The 19,661-nt window shown below is 38.9% G+C and overlaps 1 protein-coding gene across 2 annotated transcripts in view; it reads left to right on the forward strand.

Annotated features, from left to right (window-relative positions):
• EGF (epidermal growth factor) overlaps positions 1 to 19,661 on the forward strand; it is a 101,433-nt gene that overhangs the window by 55,869 nt on the left and 25,903 nt on the right. For both annotated transcript variants that reach the window (XM_037990891.2, XM_007999539.3), the window contains 6 exons: positions 1,098 to 1,246; positions 6,807 to 6,911; positions 8,110 to 8,333; positions 12,054 to 12,221; positions 12,909 to 13,058; positions 16,203 to 16,322. In XM_037990891.2, coding sequence (XP_037846819.2) covers positions 1,098 to 1,246; positions 6,807 to 6,911; positions 8,110 to 8,333; positions 12,054 to 12,221; positions 12,909 to 13,058; positions 16,203 to 16,322 — 916 coding nt within the window. The remainder of the gene's footprint in view (positions 1 to 1,097; positions 1,247 to 6,806; positions 6,912 to 8,109; positions 8,334 to 12,053; positions 12,222 to 12,908; positions 13,059 to 16,202; positions 16,323 to 19,661) is intronic.

The following is a 19,661-nucleotide window of genomic DNA, read 5'->3' on the forward strand; positions in this document are numbered from 1 at the left end:
GCACTTACACAAACGTAGATGGTGTAAGCTACACCCACCTAAGCTATATGGTCTAGCTTCTTGCTCCTAGGCTACAAACCTGTGCGGATGTTGCTATGCCAAATACTGTAAGCAATATTGTAACCCAATAGTAAAAATTTGTGTCTCTAAAGATAGAAAAGGTACAGTAAAAAATATGGTATAAGAGATATTTTTAAATGATACACCTTAACAGGGCACTTACCATGAATGAAGCTTGCAGAACTGGAAGTTGCACTGGATGAGTCAGTGAGTGAGTGGTGAATTAATGTGAGACTTAGGATATTACTGTACCTTGCTGTAGACAAACACTGAGCATTTAGGCTACACTAACTTATAAAAAATAATTTCACTATGACATTATGAATGCTACAACATCACTAGGTGATAGAAATTTTTCAGTTCCATTATCATCTTATGGAATCACCATCGTATATGCAGTTTGTCGTCAACCAAAATGTCATTATGTGGCATCTGATTGGATATAAGGTTAGAGACTAAAGGAACTTTGGCAAATACCTAGTCTAACTTCCTCATTTTTACAGAATTTATCTGTAAAATAAATTTAAAGAATTTATCCAAAGCAATCAAGCAAATAAGTGACAAAACTGGGAACCAGTTTTGACCTGCAGTGACTAAGTGTCTCTTGATTGCAGAGAAGTGGGGTGTTATAGACTGAGCCCAGCTTGTAGCCCTCATTAATTGAAAATCATTGCTCCCTTTCAGAAGCCACTGTAGTTCATGCATGATGGCTATGTCATTGACCAGTGATCAAGGGTTACTAAATTACCGATAGCAATAGCAATATGTGCCAGATACATGGCTAAGGATATATATATAATGAGCTTGGTATTATTATCCTCATTTTACCAAAGAGGAAACAAAGATTCTGAGACATTGAATAACTTGCTTAAGGTTACACATATCTGGGAAGCAGCCTAGTTTGAGTTTAGTTGCAGGTGTGCCTATCTCCAAAGTCAAACTCTTAACACACTGTACAACCTAAAGACTAGTGCCATTTGTATACATTCCACATTAGTTAAAAAAAAAATCAGAAATGCCTGTGTTCTCTTTTGTAGATATACTTTGCCCATACAGCCCTGAAGTGGATAGAGAGAGCTAATATGGATGGTTCCCAGCGAGAAAGGCTTATTGAGGAAGGAGTAGATGTGCCAGAAGGTCTTGCTGTGGACTGGATTGGCCGTAGATTCTATTGGACAGACAGAGGGTATGTTTTCTGCTTCAGTTTTAAGCTGTATGGGATGGCAGTGGTGGGATAGGTAATACTATTGGCTTCATCATCCACTATGAACACAGAAAAATGTTGCTAGGCATCTGGCTGGGATTGGAGAAAAGAGGCCACCATTGCTGTCCACACTCCCCCACTTCCTCCTTTCATCAAGATTGCATCTCTGTGCGTGGGAGGATTTTGAAGACCAAGAAAGTAGCCTGTGTTAGGTACAGAAAACCAAACACTGTATGTTCTCACTCATAAGTGGGAGTTGAACAATGAGAACACATGGACACAGGGAGGGGAACATCACACACTGGGGCCTGTTGGAGGGTAGGTGGCAAGGGGAGATACAGCTTTAGGAGAAATACCTAATGGATGATGATGACGGGTTGATGGGTGCAGCAAACCACCATGGCGCATGTATATCTATGTAACAAACCTGCACGTTCTGCACATGTATCCCAGAACTTAAAGTATAATAATAAAAAGAAAGTAGCCTGTGTTCAGGCTATTGTTATCAGGGAAACTCAAAACCTGTCTGAATATAGTCAATAAGCATTCTCTGAGCATCTGCTATGGAAATAAGGTTTCTCCTAAGTGACATGGGAGACATGGAGGAGCCTAAGATGTGCTCCATCTTTTCATTTAGTTCTTAGTTTAGCTGGGTATTTCCCCAGCAAAATAATTAATACAAATTCTTGGTCTAAATAGCAGTTCAAGAAATGTCATAGGGTCTCACATAAGTAATTGCCAAATGACAGGTGTACACTCCCAAAGGGAACCACCATGGAACGAGCTTCGGCATGCAAGTGACAAATCTTAGACTAGAATGTTGACTCCCTGTTAAACAAGCATGAAGGAGGGAGGAGAACTTCAGCTGGAGTTGTGAGGAAAGTGCATGAGATAAGATAAGAGGGATGCTCTATACTTCCCTCTGTGGGAAAAAACAGAACCAGAGTGCAGTTGTGAAACCCCACTCTCAGAGCTGCAGGAAGGGCTCCTGTATTTGGTGTGTATGTGGTCTGCATGAACCTCAGAACTGAATGGCAGGAAGCAGGAAGGAAGTGGCTTTTTCCCTTATGTGTGCTAATGAGAGCCCACTTCCTTACAGAACTACAAGAGAAGCTGTTAACCATAGATCCCTCCCAGGATAATATTAGAGATGCAGTGTGCTCTGGGATATATTCTCAGAGCAACTGAAAACCAGAAAGTGAAATGGTGGCCATCCTGAACATCTGGTACCAATGCAACCATGTAAAATAAAAGAAGGGAGAATGAGGGTTTCACTTCTGTGAAATCAGCAGTTCCAACACAGAGGGAGAAGTCCCAGGGAATGGGTTTCTATGCTTGGGGGTAGGCGTTTTATGTCCCAGAATGTCTCTTTTAATCAGGATAATCCATGGGAAACAGGTTTTAAAAAATCAACCAGGTGTATGATGTGGTTATCGGTTATCAATAACATGACCCTTTTACATCCAAGGTGAGCATATTTTCTTTCATTCATTCATTTGTTCATCTAATCACACCTTCATTTCTTTATTATTTGGGTATTTATTTGCTGAATAACTGCAATGCACCAGATACTGTGCTTTATATCCATGACACTATTAAATCCCCAAAGGTAAGTTTTGTTATCTCCAATTTAAAGATTAAGAAAATTGATAATTGGAGAGAGAAAATAACTTTCCCAAGGTCAAGCAATCAATAAGTACCATATGGATCTGTAATTGGAACCCAAGGATGGCCATTTGCAAAGCATGTTCTCTTAATAGTCATAGAGATGTACCACCGCCCCAAACCAGTGGATTGAACATATGGTTGACTCAGAGTCATGTGACAAATTAAAATCAACTTCAGTTGTAATAATTATAAAAATCATAATAATGACCTCCTCTGTGTTGAACCTACTTAAAATAATATTTTAAATGTCAGCTGTGTATAATAACAGAGCTGTACATAGTTGTTCTCAGAAGGGTAAACGATGATCAGGATGACAGATGTCAACCACTCTTGGGTCCACTAAGGATGCCAAGTCTTCTCATATTTCCCCACATTCACAAAGGACCTCTAATTTTAACAGTGTTTGATTAATAGCACCATGGTACCGGCTGCAGAGGCAATGCGTTCAGGAGATAGACAGGCACCACTGGTTTCCTGGAGAATCAGACCCTAAATTCCCCTGTTCATTGGCTTCAGTAATAACAAGCCCTTCTTAAGTCCTCCTGGCTCTAAAGGCAGCTGCTAAAAGAAAACCTTTAATTTGTCTGGAAATGAGAGGTTTATGGTTTGAAAACCTTGATATTACCTAGAAATTGGATTTAAATAACTGAGATTCCAATCTCATAATATTAGATCACATGGTAACTCTTAGCCAATCAAAAGAGGCAAAGTGGGATGCTTGCAGTTCATTTTTGGCCTAGGAAAAGACAGATTCAAATTAACATCTAAATGTGGGAAGGAAGCACATTGAAAATTCCAATGGTAATGCTGTTATTTAGTATCAAGGAATACTGATTCCTAAAGTCAATTGCCCAGGAAAGAGTCAAGAGGGTAAAAATATAAGCTATCTGTTTACCTATTCTTTTGAGGTAACAAAAACTAATATCAGGTAAAAAATCACTCTTCTAGGGTTCTTGAAGGACACCTCTTACCCTAGAAGGAGGGTGAGTTTTTCTCTTGGAGGATCTCAGTGGCACTGGGACGATCAGATAATGGTTAGAGAGAGAAGGACACACCACTCAATTAAAGGTGATGCTTGAACTCCCATGAACCCAAATATCCCTGCTGGTCTTTGGTTTCTCATTACCAACACTGGAGTTTGAGATTCGCTCTCTAGCTGAATCAAAGAGAAGTATATTATTAGGCGAACACCTTGGGGGAGCAATAAAAGTAAATTCCAGCAATCCTTCCCTGAGACAGCTCCACAGTCAGGAGCTTATGTCATTCTCGTCTCATCACCTAACTCCTGCCTGAAACAGAATTTAGAGATGATATCTCTCATCTCTAAGATGATTAGAGATCATCATGAGATCAGAACTGACAGTTTCATCTCCGCTGGTCACAAGCAAGTGGTCTCAGAATTTCTTTCCTCCCACCAAGGGAAGAGGCACAGTGACAGTTGTGTCTGAGAACAGAACTTGACACATTAAGTTCAAAAATATCTTCCACCCAGCAGTATCCTTCCTATGACCACTTCATCCGGGAGTAAAATTATCTTTTTAAAGGGGCAATGGAGTAGAAATGGTTTCAAATTCTCTACTGCCTTTAGTTGGTAGTTTGCAAAGTGTTCCCAACCCAGCATAGGCACTGAGCCAGGTTTACCTTCACCTCTCTTCTGCATACTGCCTGTGAATAGGGCCCTGTGCATAGAGTGCTGTTCCCTACACAGTGCCTAGAAAATAGTTGGTGAACCAGCCACCTGAGAAGGTCTCCTGAGCATTTTGTAAAACCGGGAGCAGGGAATGGCCCTACTTTGTGTTTCTAGGCAGGCTTGTTTCATGCAGACATTGCCCTCAAGAGCAAAGTGAGAGGCCTTTAACAGATGTTTACTGAATGAATTAAAGGTGGTTATATATCCTGGTTTGCAGCAAGGAAACAGGGAAAGCAGGCAGTACATGGGGAAAGGGAGGCTCTTCTTAGCCCTATTTATGTCCCCTCTGCCTGTGGTCCCGCCTGCTCCAAGAAGCTGCTCAGTGTCTCTTGTTTGTTCCTAAAGGGGGCGGGGATGCTATAGAGTCATGTTTAGCATTTAAATCCATCCAGTTTTCTCCATTTCTCCTGCTACTATTTTATCTCTTCGCCATCATCTCCTGCCTGCCTTGCCCTTTCACACTAAAACCACAGCAAACTTTCTAAAGCGCAAGTATGACTGCCCCACATTCTTTAGGTCTTGTGCTTTAGAACTTGTACGTGTACATTCCCTTGCTTAGAGTAATCTTTCCATCCCCACCCACATTTGCCTGACTGCCTGCTTCTCATCCTCGTTTGTTATTATCTCCAGGAATCCTTCTCTGATCCCTGCTTGGCTGGGCTACCCACCCTGTCACCCTCCCTGAGTCTTCCAATTACATTGTTTACATCCCTCTCAGCATGTGCTTTCATGTGCTGTGTTATAATCTCCTCTCCCTCTTTCCCCTCTTACTTCCCCCGCCCTCTCCTCCTTCCCTTGCCCTCCACATTTTCTTCCCCTTCCCATCCAGTCCACCTAACCCTTTCTCTTCCCCACCCACCTCTACCTCCCTCTGCCTCTGTTCCTGTTGAACTATGAGCTCTATAAGGACAGAGACAGGGGTTTTATTTACTATTGTATCTCCGATGCTTAGACCAATCCCTGACACAGTAGGTGCTCAGTAAATATTTGTTTGACAAATAAATAGAAAAATCAGGAAATAAGAATCTACCCTGGCAGATTCTATTGAGTTATTTATTTATTTGAGATGGAGTCTTGCTGTGTTGCCCAGGCTGGAGTGCAGTGGTGCGATCTCGGCTCACTACAAGCTCCACCTCCCGGGTTCACACCATTCTTCTGCCTCAGCCTCCCTAGTAGCTGGGACTACAGGCGCCCGCCTCCATGCCCAGTTAATTTTTTTGTATGTTTAGTAGAGACAGGGTTTCACCATGTCAGCCAGGGTGGCCTTGATCTCCCGACCTCGTGATCCACCCGCCTTGGCCTCCCAAAGTGCTAGGATTACAGGCGTGAGCCACCGCGCCTGGTCAGGTTATTTTTTTAATGTAAAGATTAGCAAGTAATATTTTGGTACAATTGGCCCTCTTTATCTACAGGCTCCACATCTGAGGATTCAACCAACTTTGGATCAAAAATATTCAAAAATTAAATTAAAATTAAAAATAAGAATACAATCATAAAAATAATACAAATAAAACCAATAACATAACTATATTTACATAGCATTTACATTATATTAGGTGTGATAAGTAATCTAGAGATGATTTAAAGTATATAGGAGAATGCACATAGATTATATCCAAATACTTTGCCATTTTATATCAGGGAATTGAGCATCCTTGGAGAGTTCTGGTACCAATCCCCCACAGATGCCGAGGGACAATTGTACTCCCATTTGTCTTCGAATTAAATGGAAGAAAATTAAAGCCAATGTAAATCTCCACCTACTGTCCTTGTGCTGGCTTGTCTCCCTATTCTTCATGATCCCATGAGGCTAACAGTCTCTTTGCTTCTGGCTTCCACTGGTTTCAGCAGGAGATTGGAAGTTATAAAGAGAATGTCCTCACCCAGCCACTGACGCAATCCCTTTTACCTTGTCCTGTCATTGGGTATTTTCATTACCTGGAATAAATATTGAGATGTTAATTAAGAGTGTTTAATAATATAAAATTTGTGGACTTATTGCTGCTACTTTGTTTGTGGGTAGGGGAGAGAGAGAGAAAGAGTAAGAGAGAGGGAGAGAGAAAGAGAGAAATAGGAGCTAGTTTAGAATGCCTGTCTTTGCATTTCACAAAGAGGAGAAAGGAGTATTTTTGTTTGAAAAGTAAAGTTGTTATAACAAACTCCCTTATTTTGCACATATTTTAGGAAATCTCTGATTGGAAGGAGTGATTTAAATGGAAAACATCCCAAAATAATCATTAAGGAGAACATCTCTCAACCACGAGGAATTGCTGTTCATCCAATGGCCAAGTAGGTATTTGTAAAAATAAGGCACTGCTCTGCAGAGGTCGTGTGACAGTTCATGGTTGATATGCTAGTGTCCAAAACCAGAAACCAAGAAAATCCATGCAATTTGTTCAAATCTTCAGGATGAATTCCTCATGCTTTTAATGTCTTGATTTTCTGTTCTTGTATAATAATTTTATTGTTAATATGCTCTTTTAAATAAATTCAATTTCTTTTTGAAAGAAAAATGCACTGTAATTCATTAACCGACTAGACTCAAGCTCATTCATCTATTTTCTTTAAAAATTTGCATTGTTGTTTACTGAGCAGAAAAGGATATTTGGATTGTATGACTTATGAATTCTATTTAGAAAAATCATAAGATATAGGTCATTCCTAGATTTTAGATGACAGAAAATTGAAATTGTGAAAGGTTAGAAAACTATGCTGTTAATTGTGAATTACGGACAAATTTTCATTTAGAGATTAGAGATTTAAGGACAATAAAGGATTTATTCCTAGTTATTAAAAAACGAAGATAAAAACCCACCCTATTTTATTTACACTGGAAATTTCACAATGATTTATGGGAGATAATATATTGATAGTAGTTGATAATTGATTTGGATTCAGCCAAATGATTAAAACTGTGAGAATGTAACCATTTCTAAATAGTCCAATAAAAAAATATGAACCATATTGACTTCAAAAAAAAAAAAAATGTGCCTAGCACCTGATTTATGGAAGTTGAAATTAACTGAGTTAATAGAGTACATTGCATAAAACTGGATAACAGATAAATATGAACTTTCCTTTATGTTGTAGTATTACAAATTGAGTTTTACATATGCATAACAGAACAGGCTAGCAAGATTTCATTGCCTTTGTGCAGTACCAATGCTAATTCAAGAATATTTTACTCAAGCCTATTTACTCATGACTATTTGATTAGTCACTATTGCAATTTTTAAACTAATTTCTCTTTTAATCTAATGACCTGAGCCTTAATTAAACATTTCTTTTCGAAGATGCTTTACATAGACAAGTTAATTGTTCTGCTTTTCAAAATTATTTGTCCAACATACAGTGCTATCTCTTCTGTATTCCTCAGTGTACCACTTTAATATATCATAAAGTAATTTACATTGATATTTTCAAGATGAAAGAACAGAATAATTTCTTTCATGCAGATATTATTTGTTGTGTGCTTTCTTGATTAAAGGAGATTATTCTGGACGGATACAGGGATTAATCCACGAATTGAAAGTTCTTCCCTCCAAGGCCTTGGCCGACTGGTTATAGCCAGCTCTGATCTAATCTGGCCCAATGGAATAACGATTGACTTCTTAACTGACAAGTTGTATTGGTGCGATGCCAAGCAGTCTGTGATTGAAATGGCCAATCTGGATGGTTCAAAACGCCGAAGACTTACCCAGAATGATGTAGGTGAGGCTTTGGGATGGGTGATTTCTTCATCTTGACTGAGTGTTTATGAGTGTTAAATACAAAATATGTTTACACACACACACACACCACTTAGCCATATGGGTGAATATGGAATAGAGACAGACTTCTCCAGGGAATCATGAGCTACAAGGCTTACCTTAACATTGGAATACTGGGTAAAAAATAGTGTTGTATAATCATTTCTCTTTCCAAGAAGTCCCAAAATCAGAATGAAATATTAAAATTTTCTAAACTCTTTTAGGAATAAGAACTTGGTTCAGCTGTTTTCGTTTCTTATGTTTTAGAAAATGTTGTTTCACAACAGTGATATTGTAGGCACTTTTAGGTATGAATGAATATCAGTTGGTAATATGTGCAAAGATTAATATAGTTTCCTCTTCTATTATTTTCAGATTTTACATGGGGTGTCATATGTTTTCATAAATATCTTTAAAACATTGTAGCTTATGCCAACTGTTAAAAGAAGTACAAAATGGCTATGAAATTATATAAGCAGTGGGAAATTTATTTTGACTCTGGGAATGACAAAGACAGTATTTAAACTAGGCCTTGTGGTAAATAGATGATGACAAAACATTATAAGGCTGCAAAAATTGGTCTTTGTATGTTAGTACTGCCAGGATATGTTGACTAAACTTAAATTCTGAGTTTAGTAGAGGGGCGTTGAATGTTCTTGCACATAAAATGTATATGTTAAGATTGGCATCTCTGGATAGCTGCTTAGGTAAAGTATAGGAGTTCGATTGGAATTTGGAGAGAAGGAAATCTGTTAGAAGCCTATAGTGGTTGTCCAGGCAACAAATGGTGATGGCCTGAGTTTGAACACTGTCATTTAAAAATGGAATGAAGGATTATGGTATTAAAAATTATTGTGGATAAAATAAGAGGATTTTGTAATAGATTGCATATAGAAAATGAGAGCTAGGGAAGTGTTGAAGATGCTTTGGAGAGTTAGAAATTGGTTGAAAAGATGAAAAAGCATGGTTTCTCTCATTTAGGAAGAAACTAACAAACTAATAATCTGTATAAGACACCTATTTTGCCTGTTCTCTTTGGCTCAAGATAAGAATAATTTAAAATTTTATGTATTTCTAAGATTCTCTAAAAGTTAAAGATATACTTCACAATAAGTGATATGCTTATATACAAAGTTAGACTTTATCATCCATTTACTTCAGGGGTATTGATTGAGACATTATAGGAATTGGAGATACAGTGGAGAGTAAAACAAATATGATATCTGTAAAGCCAAGGAATCTAGTAAAGAACACATACATTATTTAAAAAAAAAAATCATTCAGGCTGGGCATGGTGGCTCACACCTGTAATCCCAGCACTTTGGGAGGCCAAGGTGGGAGGATCACAAGAGCCCAGGAGTTCAAGTCCAGCCTGGCCAACATGGCGAAACTCTGTCTCCACTAAAATACAAAAATTAGCTGGGCGTGGTGGTGAGCGCCTGTAATCCCTCTGCCACTCAGGAGGCTGATATGAGAAGATCGCTTGAGCCTGGGAGGTTGAGGCTGTAGTGAGCCGTGATTGTGCAACTTCACTCCAGCCTGGGTGACACAGTGAAACCGTCTCAAAAAACAAAAAATACATAATCTAAATAAACGTAAAATTGTACCTTTGACATAAAAAGTTAGAAAGGAATTTGAAAATTCCTAACCAGAATGTGAAGACACCATATTTTAAACAAAAAAGCATAGCAGATACTTTGTGAATCATTTATATTGCTACTATATTACATGACTAATACAACTGACTATTAAAGGCCATTATCAAATAATATTATATTAAATTGTGTAAGTAACATTCCCATCATTACAGTGCCATCTACTGGTATATATGTGGTGGCTTCCCAAATGCTAGTTGAGGATTTCTAACAGAGTGGATGTTATGTGCTCTTACCACAAAAACGATAACTGAGGTAATGCATTTGTTAATTGGCTAGATTCAGCCGTTCCACAATGTATATATATCTTAAAACATCATGTTGTACACAATAAAAACATATAATGTTGTCTGTACATTAAAAATTTATTTTAAAAGGTTGAAGATATTCTTAATTTAAAATGCAATTGTGGCTCTTCTGTAAACAAAAAATAAGAAAGATTATGTCTAGTGTAGGGTATTTGTTTAAACACTGTAGCTATTCTAACATGTGCTTTAACATGGATTAATTCCTGAGGGCATTACGCCAAGTGAAATAAGCTAGTCACAAAAAGACATGTACTGTACAATTCCAATTATTTGAGGTATCTGGAGTGGCCAAATTCATAGGAAAAGAAAAGAGAATGGTGGTTTCCAGGGGATGTGGGAGAGGAAATGAGAAGTTGTTTAATGGACATAGAGTTTCAGTTTCGCAAGATGAAAAAATCCTGGAGATTGGCTGTACAGCAATGTGTGAATGCACTTAACACTACTGAACTTAGAAATGGTTGAGATGTTAAGTTTTCTGTTATGCTTTTTCACCTTGATAAAAAAGAACTATAGTTATGTTAAACATTCCCTTGCTGTACTTCAGGCTTTAATTTGGGACAAAGGGCCAGAGACTAAAATGAATCTTAATGACCCTGATCAACAGTGATTAGTGGAGGCGCTTTGTATCCACAAGTTATTTGAGTTTGCCACCAGTAGGGGAAGACATTCATTCGCATCTGCCAAATCCATTGCTCGTTTACAAAAAGAGTGGCCCGTGGGAATGTGAGCAGCCTTGATTAAAACATCAACTTGAGCCTCCTTATCTTTAGTCTTTAACCACCTGGGATAGTACATTAAAACATTCCCTTGCATATTTAATACTTGCATGCCTTCTCAGAGCAGTTCCAGTGGCTCAGAGAGGTAGGTTTGGTGGAGGTGGGCTCAGAAGGATGCCCACTTACTGTCAGTAGGAGGCATGAAAATGGAGGCAGTAGATAATAAATGACTCTTTCAAAAACTTGGCTAAAAAGGGAAGGAAAGAGACAAAGAGCAGCCAGAGGGGTCACAGGGATGAGGAAATGAAGATGGGAGAGAGGATATTAGTAGACAAGGACGAAGCTGGTGGAATGAAGAGAGGGAAGATGTTAGAGAAAGGAGTGGTTGTTGATGGATCCAGGCCCTAGAGAAAGCAGGAAGAGTGACATCAGGGACACATGTCAATATTAAATAAGGAGAGAGGAGAAAGAAGTTGGGGGACGAATGCAGGCAAATGTCTTGGTGAAGATGGGAATGTGGGAAGACTCTCATACAATTACCTCAAATTTTGAAAAATCCTTACAACAACCTGTGAATTTGATCTACGGCTTATCACTGCTGTTCAAAAGAGTAGGAACCTAAGGCAAAGAGTGGTAAGATATGTTACTCGAGTTTAGTCTATATATAGTGACAGATGTACTAAACAGGGAAAATTCTACCTTTGCCTCCTTCATGGTGCTAGGAAGACGATCAGCCCACATTCTCCCACTCTGCAAATGTTGGGTGATAATGGGCCTTGCTGGGACCTCATGCCACTATGCTCCCATTCTAAGGTGACGTTCCCTCCTCATGTGGGCTCTTCTTGAGGCAGATGTGTAAGTCGGTGGCTTGCTTATAACTTGCTGAGTAGCTAAATAGTTGATTTAGTGTAGGAATGTCATGTAAATTTCAAGCCTGGTCCTTTTGTAAATAGTCATTGCAAAGACAAAGAAGGTGTATTTAACACATTTGAATTGTTTCCAGGTCGCCCATTTGCTGTAGCCGTGTTTGAGGATTATGTGTGGTTCTCAGATTGGGCTATGCCATCAGTAATAAGAGTAAACAAGAAGACTGGCAAAGATAGAGTACGTCTCCAAGGCAGCATGCTGAAGCCCTCCTCACTGGTTGTGGTTCATCCATTGGCAAAACCAGGTACATACTGGAGATGTTACACAGTCTTTCCTTGGCTGGAATCCGCAACTATTTTAATTGTTTGATGCCACGCAGTTGGGGTGGGGGTGGAGGGGATTTTGTAATTTTCACTAACTGTGTAGGTGTTAAGATTTTCTAAGATTTAGGTTTGTTTAAGACAATCTGGTAGTTTGGTAATTGGGGCTTTATCTCTCCAATTTCATTTCTTTTCTTGAACAACTTTTACTTACCTGCTACATTTCAAAGAGCCTTGGGTTAAGGCAGGCAATTTAGACAACGGCAGTGGAAGCTTCTGTCAAAACTTGGACCTTTCCGTACCCCTGAGGAGTGAGCAAATGGAAAAAGCATTTCACATTTTATAGTAGCTCTTCTTTCTGAATTGCTCTTCATCAGTTTGACGAGATGATGAGTTAGGAAATAAGAATCACATTTGACTAAAGAGCTTCTTGAACAAAAGTACTGGCTCTACTCAGTACTAATAAGGTAATAACATTCTGGGCTTATCTTAAAATCCTTGGCTCCTTGGGGGAACTCTTCTGAAATAGCTGTTGATAAACCCTCTGTTTAGATACACTGTGTTTCTCTCCCTAAAAGCTGTAGCTCCCTAAAAGCAAGCTGTAGACTTGCATTAATGGCATCCTTTTCATCTTCAAACCTACCTGCAAATTTGCCTCTTTTCTCTACTAGGAGCAGATCCCTGCTTATATCAAAACGGAGGCTGTGAACATATTTGCAAAGAGAGGCTTGGAACTGCTTGGTGTTTGTGTCGTGAAGGTTTTGTGAAAGCCTCAGATGGGAAAACGTGTCTGGCTCTGGATGGTCATCAGCTGTTGGCAGGTAATATAATAAACTGTGTAGCAAATTACCTAACCTCGGCTCAGAAATACAGCTGTACATCAATCCCTATGCTTTTGCTGATTTTGAATATTTTGGATGTTAAAAGCTCTCCTGTTTTTAGGAATGCTAAGAATTTGTTTGTTTATTTGTTCTCTTCTGCTGAGTTTTGAGTTTCTTATTATAGGCAAAATTTAATTGACCTCTAATGGTAAAAGTCTTAAGCTCCAGGCCCTCCACCTCCCCATTTATAGTGGAGTGAGTCCCAGGCTTGGAAATAAATGTCAAAATGTTATCACCTCACAAAAATGTTCAGAGACATTTTGTTTAGAAGTTTCATGTCCTCAATTTTAGAGGTAGTAGTATATGATCTCTTATCACATGACAAGTCTTAATAAGAAAATCAAAGTCCTTTATAAAAAATAACTTTAGGGTGTCAAACAAATGTGGGAAATCCAGCCTGAGAAGATGTACTTTTTTACAAACTAGATATGACTTTGAGGAAGAGGAAGAGTAAACCAAGTGTGAGGTATAACCAGTAGTACTGATTTGTCTCCCTTGAATGTGCACCCAAACAATCTGGGCATCTGTGGATTCACCCCTTGATATCTTTCCACCAGAAATATACCAAAGATAATTTACATTTTATTAAATTTTTAAAAAATTTATATTTAATCTGGTAGGCATGGTGTAAATATAAGTAAAGTGACAGACTGATGAAAAATAAATGAATCTAGCCATGGACCAGAATTGGATACTTTGGATTTTCAGAACTTTCTATTAATTGTTGCCTTAGATCAACAGTTTTCAAACCTCTTGGTTTCAGGACCCCTGTACACCCTTAAAAATTATTGAGAACCTCAAAGAGTTTTTATGTATATCTATCAATATTTATGATATGAAAATTTACAACATGATTTGAGAAATATCTATTGATGTTACAATAAATTTATTATCTATTAATACACATTTTATAAAAATAACTGCAGTAAGTATATTTTTCAAAGCAAAAAATATATAGTGAGAAGAGCAACGTTCTTTTACATTGATATCTTGAATGTCTGTCTTAGTAGAGGGCAGCTGGATTCTCATATCTACATCTATGTTAAATCTGTTATCATGTGTTGTCTTGCTTGAAATCTGTGAACAAAGTCTGGCCTCACGCAGACATAGAGTTGGAAGAGGGCTATTATAATAGCCCTTTTAGGTGCCTTTTTTGGATATTATTCTTTTGATACTATGCTTAAACTGGACAGACAGTAGCTTCCTAAAGCTTAGTTGCAATTTGGTATCTGACATTGGCAACAATTATTGCCAGCTGTGTTCCTTGAGGTGATAGGCTCATTTCATTCATTTTTGAGGAAAAGTGAGTGTTTGCTACATACCCAAGTCTTAAAAGCACAGTTTTCCTGTGCTATTAAGCCATTTTTTTTCAAGCAAAATAACGTGCAATGAAAAAAAGAGGCTAGTTTCAGCTCACAGTTCAAAAATTACTTATGTTTTTCCTCTAGTTAACCATCATAACTTTAGTATGCATTGAAATAATTTATACGTATTTCTTATTTTATTGCATAGAGTGTTAAAAGCTATGTAGTCAATGGTCAAGCGTTTTAAAAATTAATAATTCTTATTGATTCACAACAATCTTCTTGTGAAACTGGATTTTATTTTTATTTTTTGAGACAGGGTCTCCCGCTGTTGCCAAGGCTGGAGTACAGTGGCATGATCATGGCTCACTGCAGCCTTGGCCCCATCCGGGCTCAAGTAGCTGGGACCCCACCTTAGCTTCCTAGTAGCTGGGACCAGAGGCATGCACAACCATGCCTGGCTAATTTGTTTTTATTTTTATTTAATTTATTTAAATTATTAAATTATTATTTATTTAAATTATTAATTTATTTTTATTTTTTGTAGAGACAAGGTCATGCTCTGTTGCCTAGGCTGGTCTTGAGCTTCTGGCCTCAAGTGGTCTTCCCACCTCGGCCTCCCAAAGTGCTGGGATTACAGGTGTAAGCTACCCTGCCCAGTCAATTCTTTTTTATTTTTATTTTTTGAGACAAGGTCTTGCTCTGTCACCCAGGCTGGAGTGCAATGGCATGATCTCAGCTCACTGCAACCTCTGCCTCTAGGGTTCAAGAGATTCTCCTGCCTCAGCCTCCCGAGTAGCCGGGATTACAGGCATGTGCCATCATGCCCAGCTAATTTTTGTATTTTTAGTAGAGACAGGGTTTCACCATGTTGGTCAGGCTGGTCTCAAACCCTTGGCCTCATGTGATCCACCTGCCTTGGCCTCCCAAAGTGCTGGGATTACAGGCACGAGCTACTGTGCCCAGCATTTTTTCTTTTCTTTTTCTTTTCCTTTCTTTTTTTCTTTCTTTTTTTTAAAATATGAGTGTGTGGCAGTGAAGAGCTCAGCTACTGGTAGATTTTGCTGTCATTTCCTTTTTTTATACTAAGACACCAGCTGTTACCCACATTCCTTTTGCCATATGAGTACAAATGTGAACATGGTGGGAAAAGGCAAGTAACTTTATAGTATTATTATGAAAAGGATTATGACTTTAGGGATGCTCTGAAGGATGATCCCAGGGTTCTGTGGATCACAGTTTAGAAAACTGCTGTCTTACAGAATCCATTTCTTTCATTCTGAGAGTGGGGAGTGCATGAATCTTATGCCTGTATTAAATCATGACTTTTTATGTCCTTTCATATTATAAGATGTAGGTAAAATCAGGCTAAAATAAGCATGAAAGCAGCATAAAGGAGAAAGAATGTGTATGGAAGACAAGTTGGGGAGATCATCTATTTTGTCCTTAATAACGGTGGGCTGTGATTATGAGCTGATTAAGGGTCTAAGGATTTTGGTATTTTACTCTTGTTTTTTGCCAGTACCTGAAAGAGTCCTATCTTTCTTCCCTACTGGTTCCTTATCCCCTAAATCGTTAAGTGCTCAGTGAAAATGAGAGGGTGTGGGATAGCAGGGTGAGGTTTACTAAGTCACCAAGACCCTGACAGTGTTTCTGAATCCTCTTACTGTAAGAATGAGTCTGAACTCACAACCAATGAATAGTCATGAACATAAATGAAATCAAACCTTTTTTTGAAACAGAAAAGCTAAATTTAATTGCATCTATTGACCTTCAATAGGTGGTGAAGTTGATCTAAAGAACCAGGTAACACCATTGGACACCTTATCGAAGACTAGAGTGTCAGAAGATAACATTACAGAATCTCAACACATGCTAGTGGCTGAAATCATGGTGTCAGGTATGAATAACCAGTTCTCCAATATAGCTTTGGTTCCAACAGTTTTCATCCTACCAATGAGAAATTTTGAATTACCTTTCTAACTTAATATTGGCTAAGTTCTACACAAGGCTAATGAAGCAAACCTTGGACTCCCTAAGTCTGTGTCTTCTGAATGATGTGCCTGAGAAAGATGGCTGCATATTAGTGTGGACATAAACAGGACACCTTGAGAGCCTTTGGATGAGAGTCTTTGTTCTGTGAAGAAACAAAGTAACCTGGAAACAAAAGTAAAACATGGGACAACGTATTTGAATGTATTTCCATCCACTCCTGATATTTTTGGTATTTGGTCCACCTTGCTGTTTTCCCATTAGCTTGAAAAGTTGATAGTAATTGATAAGCAAATATAGGTTGAGCACTTCAATTGCTGCAGAAAGTCCACAAACAGCAAGTGTTGGAATCCTTTTCTTCTGTGTTGCACATTTGTCACTAAAATGCCAAATCATGTGTTCAGTATGTAACAGCTTTAGGGAACCTAAGTCTTTCTTGTTCCATATTCACTCAGGAGGTCAGTGGTTTTCCGCTGGATTCAGCTCAGCCATAGAGCTTCTGCAAACCCCGTCCTTTCACTTTAGGTCACTGCCCTTCAAGCAGTGCAATTTGACTTTGAAATATTTTATTTGTTTGTCTTACTAAGTAGCACTTTATTTTAACAAGACGTATGTGGCAAAAAAAAAAAAAAAAAAAAAAGGTTTCAAAACTCCACATTAGGACATTTAGGGAGATGCTTTACCCAACTTTCGTGGTCTGCAAACTACTTTGTTGATGTACATGGCTCTGGGTACTTCTTACCTCACCTTATCAGTGTGATTTTTTTATAAGATATAAATAAGGAGGTTCATAATTTTAATAATAACAATAACTAACATTTGCAGAGAATGTTAGATTATATATTTCATCATCCCTCTGTATCCATAGGGGATTGATTCCAGGATCCCCGAGTATATCAAAATCTGCACATATGCAAGTCACAGTCACCCGTGGAACCCAGGTATTCAAAACATCAGGCATCCGTGTAGGCAGGTTTCACATCTCACCAATAATACTGATCTGTGTTCAGTTGAAAAACATCCAGGTATAAGTGCAGTTCGAACCCGTATTGTTCAAGGGTCAACTGTAATCTCTAATTTCCTCATTACAAATCAGTTCACAGATGTGAAAGCTGAGAGACTAAGATCTATTAAGTTAGTGACTTGACCAAAGGTTTTTGAAAATTATGACCAAATAATTAATTCATGTGAAAATAAGACGCTCTGGAAAACTTTGTTAACATTAGGAATATTGTGTGTTCAGCAACTTATTTGGCGTACACTGTGCTAAGTGCTGGGGATACCAAGATGAGCTAAATATCATCCTATCCTCAAGGCCACAGTTTGTTGTGGAGACAACCAGCATGATAGAATAAAATACTTTAAACCAATGTTAGGGATATAGAGAACCTTTGCAAAGTCACCAGGAATCCCTAAAGGTTCATAGAGTGTATTTTGAAAGACTCATGGTTGAGGGACTGAAAGACTAAATGACAGATGGATGGGAATGGGGGAGTGATTAAGTGATCAAGGATTTGTGAATTTGGCTTAATACCTGGAGCCTAGTGCAGAATAGAGGGGATTGATTGTCCTGGTGAAAAACCCCTCATATTTCCGTACCTGGATTGTGTTCTGTGTTGTACTAGCTTGTGAAGCCTTACTTACACCTAAGTCAGGCTCGGGGGTCTAATTTCTGTTTCAGAGTGAGATTTCACATCAACAAAGTGTCTATGGCTAAAAGACAATGTGAAAACTCCACAATAGGATTTTAGAGTATAATCTAAAATTCTTCACGTGGCTTGTTAGGCCCTGTATGAAACAACCTTTAGACACCTCCCCAGACTCAACAAGGACTCACCAGCCCTGTTACCCTTGGCTTTCTGTGGCCTGCTTCCCTCACCCTGGCCTTGTTTCTAACAGACACGGACACGTGCGCTAGTTGTTTTCTCAGCCCATGGTGTGCTTCTTAGCCCTTCAAAGTCCTGTGTGTCCTTCCGCCCGCAGGCTCACAAAGCCTTTCCTAGTTCCTGACTGGGCGACGGCTGCGTATTGCAGCTCTCTTGGAACCTCAGTTCTGCTCCTTGGTCATACTCACTACACTTGTACTTCAATAACTAATTATACAAAACAGCCAACAGCAGAGCCCCTTGTCAACAGCAGAGCCCTATTCTTCACCACCATATTTTTGGCTCTCAGGAAGGCCCAATACGTAGTAGGTACTTTTGAATGAATTATATTAGTTTTTTTGTGTGTGTGTTTTTTTTGAGACGGGAGTCTCGCTCTGTCGCCCAGGCTGGAGTGCAGCGGCCAGATCTCAGCTCACTGCAAGTTCCGCCTCCCGGGTTCCCGCCATTCTCCTGCCTCAGCCTCCCGAGTAGCTGGGACTACAGGTGCCTGCCACTGCGCCCGGCTAATTTTTTGTATTTTTAGTAGAGACGGGGTTTCACCGTGTTAGCCAGGATGTTCTCGGTCTGCTGACCTCGTGATCTGCCGGATGGTCTCGATCTCCTGACCTCGTGGTCCGCCGGCCTCGGCCTCCCAAAGTGCTGGGATTACAGGCGTGAGCCACTGCGCCCGGCCGAATTATATTAGTTTTATTAACAGGACCTGGAGTCTCTTCTAGTGTGATAAGGGTTAATTCTTATTTAAATTATCACAATATCTTTCTTTGTCATCCTTATTTAAATATGTATCAAAGAGTGTTTGATCAAATATTTGATCAGATATCTTGATCAAAGGGTTTTTTTTAAGGTCACTTTTTATTCTAGTCCTTAGAACCATCATGAAAAATAGACCTGGCAGAAATTGTCACTGCTGTTCTAGAGAGGAGGAATGTGCGCACAGGTATTTATTTATTCCAGAGCTCCTTTGTGGCAACAACAGCAACAACAGCAACAATTTTGGCTGTAGCTCATCCCTCCAACAACTGCATAACTATTGCTTTTCATTACACACAGCTGCCTATTATGTTACCAAATAAATCCTGAATTATATTCTAATTTAAGATAATTCTGCAAGTGATTTAAAACGTCTTGGGTAGTAATCGGATACTGTCCACTCTACACTCTGAGCAGCCTTGTGATTTGGGAGCCAGTCTTCCAAATAAATACTGAATTAAATGGATAATTGATTTGGTCTGAACTTATCCGTCTCTAAGAGTCATGAGTGACAGGAGATGACCAAGCAAGCATGAAAGGCATCTGCTCCCACAAGAGAAATCTTGCTCAAGTAGCTAAGCAAATCAAATGCAATTACCCAATGCCTGCAT

Source organism: Chlorocebus sabaeus, chromosome 7 (genome assembly GCF_047675955.1).
Source record: "Chlorocebus sabaeus isolate Y175 chromosome 7, mChlSab1.0.hap1, whole genome shotgun sequence".
In the NCBI taxonomy this organism is placed as follows: Eukaryota; Metazoa; Chordata; class Mammalia; order Primates; family Cercopithecidae; genus Chlorocebus; species Chlorocebus sabaeus.